The sequence below is a fragment of the Lottia gigantea genome (assembly GCF_000327385.1).
Source record: "Lottia gigantea unplaced genomic scaffold LOTGIsca_215, whole genome shotgun sequence".
NCBI classification, from domain to species: domain Eukaryota; kingdom Metazoa; phylum Mollusca; class Gastropoda; family Lottiidae; genus Lottia; species Lottia gigantea.
This window is the reverse complement of record NW_008708508.1, coordinates 33,441-35,986: the sequence shown is the minus strand read 5'-3', so window position 1 is coordinate 35,986 and position 2,546 is coordinate 33,441. Positions and strand designations below refer to the sequence as shown.

General features: G+C 29.6%; 1 protein-coding gene across 1 annotated transcript in view; it reads left to right on the top strand.

Annotated features, from left to right (window-relative positions):
• The window catches only part of LOTGIDRAFT_174745 (hypothetical protein), a gene marked incomplete at both ends in the record, with an annotated part of 5,470 nt that extends 3,588 nt beyond the window's left edge, over positions 1 to 1,882 (top strand). The window contains 4 exons of the mRNA XM_009054391.1: positions 82 to 264; positions 472 to 496; positions 766 to 797; positions 1,746 to 1,882. Of these exons, the coding sequence (XP_009052639.1) occupies positions 82 to 264; positions 472 to 496; positions 766 to 797; positions 1,746 to 1,882 (377 nt within the window). The remainder of the gene's footprint in view (positions 1 to 81; positions 265 to 471; positions 497 to 765; positions 798 to 1,745) is intronic.
• Positions 1,883 to 2,546: the final 664 nt, after the last annotated feature.

The following is a 2,546-nucleotide window of genomic DNA, read 5'->3' as shown; positions in this document are numbered from 1 at the left end:
GACATCAGACATTCGTGGCGTAAGTCTTGTTGGNCACAGCCTTTTGGAAAGTAAAAATAATCATGTTATTTTGAATTTTAGCTAGTTTTCTGGGATTTAACAAGTCCGCCGACTGCAGTAAGAATATTAATAGTGGTGACACCAATGATATCAATACTAGTTATAACAATGGACTTGGTGCTGGTATTGGAATAGGTGTAGGGATATCTATAGCTATAGCAGTGATGGTTGCTACAGCAATATTTATTTATAGATATTGGTCAGGTCTGAGATTAATATTATTTGCTAAGATTCTGGTTCTGGCAACACACTTAAAAATTGATATTTGCTATGTGTGTTTATGTTTTTCCATATCAAAATACTTTAAAGATGGTAATACATTAATTAGTTGCAATCTGTTAACTTTAATTAACTTGGATTATTGCTAGAAAAGGTTGGAAGAAGCAAACATTTTCTCTCCTTTTATTTAAGGCAAACGAAAGAAAGTTGAAGAAAAGTAAGTTTTTAGATTAGAAAAAATAAACGTGTTTTTAATAACTGATCTGGCAGTTTAAGATTAATTTGATGCTAAATTCTCAGCTTACATAGTTTTGTTTCATTCCCTTAAATCAATTTATAAATTCGTTCTGTCCGAGCGAAGGTAACCATAAAAGTGACCCAATGTTAGTCAAGCAATCAACACTGGTGGTCGAGTGTATATAGTGTTAGTTTATTGAATTGTAATCTTAGTCATATATATATATATATACTTATATTATTTTATAGCTACGCTGGGATTAATACTACGACAAGATCTGGTAAATAGTTTCTTTTCAGTTGTGTCTTTTATATGTCTTTCTAATTCAAAGTGTTAGGCAATTATTAAGAGGTACATAGAGAGTTGATAAACTTCAGCTAAACTTTATAGGCATATTATTTGTGCAATGAAAAGGAAAATCTACTATTGGAGTAGACATTAATTACACTTTATGTAAATTTTAAGATAATTTGGTACATTAAGAAACAGTTGATGTGTTTGATAAAACTGCATGTAGATCATTTATAATATTAAGATAGCTTGCCAGGCAAGGTAATAGAAACCCACTGGCAGAGTTGATTTTAAATACAAAATATTTGGCAGTACAGTAACAATTAGGAGTATGAAATATTCAACCTTCAGTCACACATTTCTTTTGAACTTGTTGGTGTGATACTGTATAATATTACGGAGTTCCGTCAAAATCAATAAAAAATTGTGCCTTCCAGATTGTTTATGGGCTAAAAAATTGAACGCGTTTTCAAGAATAAGGGCAATAACTCACTCATTATATTACGATTTTTCTGATTTTCAATAGGGTTCATCCTTGGGTGATTACAAATAATCATACCAAGTTTTGTGAATAATTGTGCCTTCTAGAGTGTTTACGAGCAATTGTGGACGGACGGACAATCGGATATGGATGACGCCAATTTCATGTGGGCGTGTAAAATTGTAGTACAATACTTAAAGGACGGTTATCCAGATATTTTAACAAAAATGCATTAAATTCTGTCAAAAACAATCATGAATCATTTATTGATCAAAATATATTTCAAATGTACTTAAGTGCACAAATAGATGGATATTGTATTCTTTCACCAAAAATCACTTGTCATTTTTCTGTCGATGATCTGAAGGCGTGACATTGCAAATGTATTTATAACTAAAATTTTAAATTTAATTTTTAATTTGTATTAGTCACAAAGTTCCCTTCTATTTGTTTTAGATGACACACAAACATATCAAGAATTAAATACAGTCAACAATACAGCTAGAATACAATCAGATAATAGTTCTAATGTTGATAGAAACGAAGCTAATATAGATGATATTAGACCATATGCTAATCTTGGTAAAAGTTAACAGAGGTACAAATATCAGGTTTTACCAAATTGATGATGAGGAATAGATAATTATGATACATTATGCTATTTATGATCTTTACTAGTTCGTTGAAAATTTTAATCAATCTTTTTCTTCGGTTTGTATTGATTGATATGTAGATTTCATGTGTTACAATTCACCATCTTTTATTGGTTTAATATTTTTTCAACATTGCATTTAATAAAAATGACAATTACTTTTCAGAATAAAGTTATGGAGAGATAGGTCGGAAATACAAACTGTGAAAAATGTACTACAGATTGACCATCAAGAGTGTATTACCTTTTTCTTAGAATAATTCAATTATAGTGTCTAACTATTTGTTATACTAATTTCAATATCAAAATATTTTAAATAGTGCCCAATACATTAAATGTGGGGCGATACAGAAATTATTTTATACTATATATTGTATAATCATATTTTGTATATATTTTGTATTACCTGCGATATTATTTTTAGTAGTTTTTGTAGTCATTAAATGACTTTTACTGTGATATGGTTTTTATCGTCTTGTTTTGTTGCTAGTATGTGATTCCTTTCTGTGATATTGATAGGTGTTATACTGTTTTAATGTTTTATTATTTTATCGTATTCTGGAGCCATATAGCCCGTTTGGTGCTGATGCTCCTTAATGCATTTC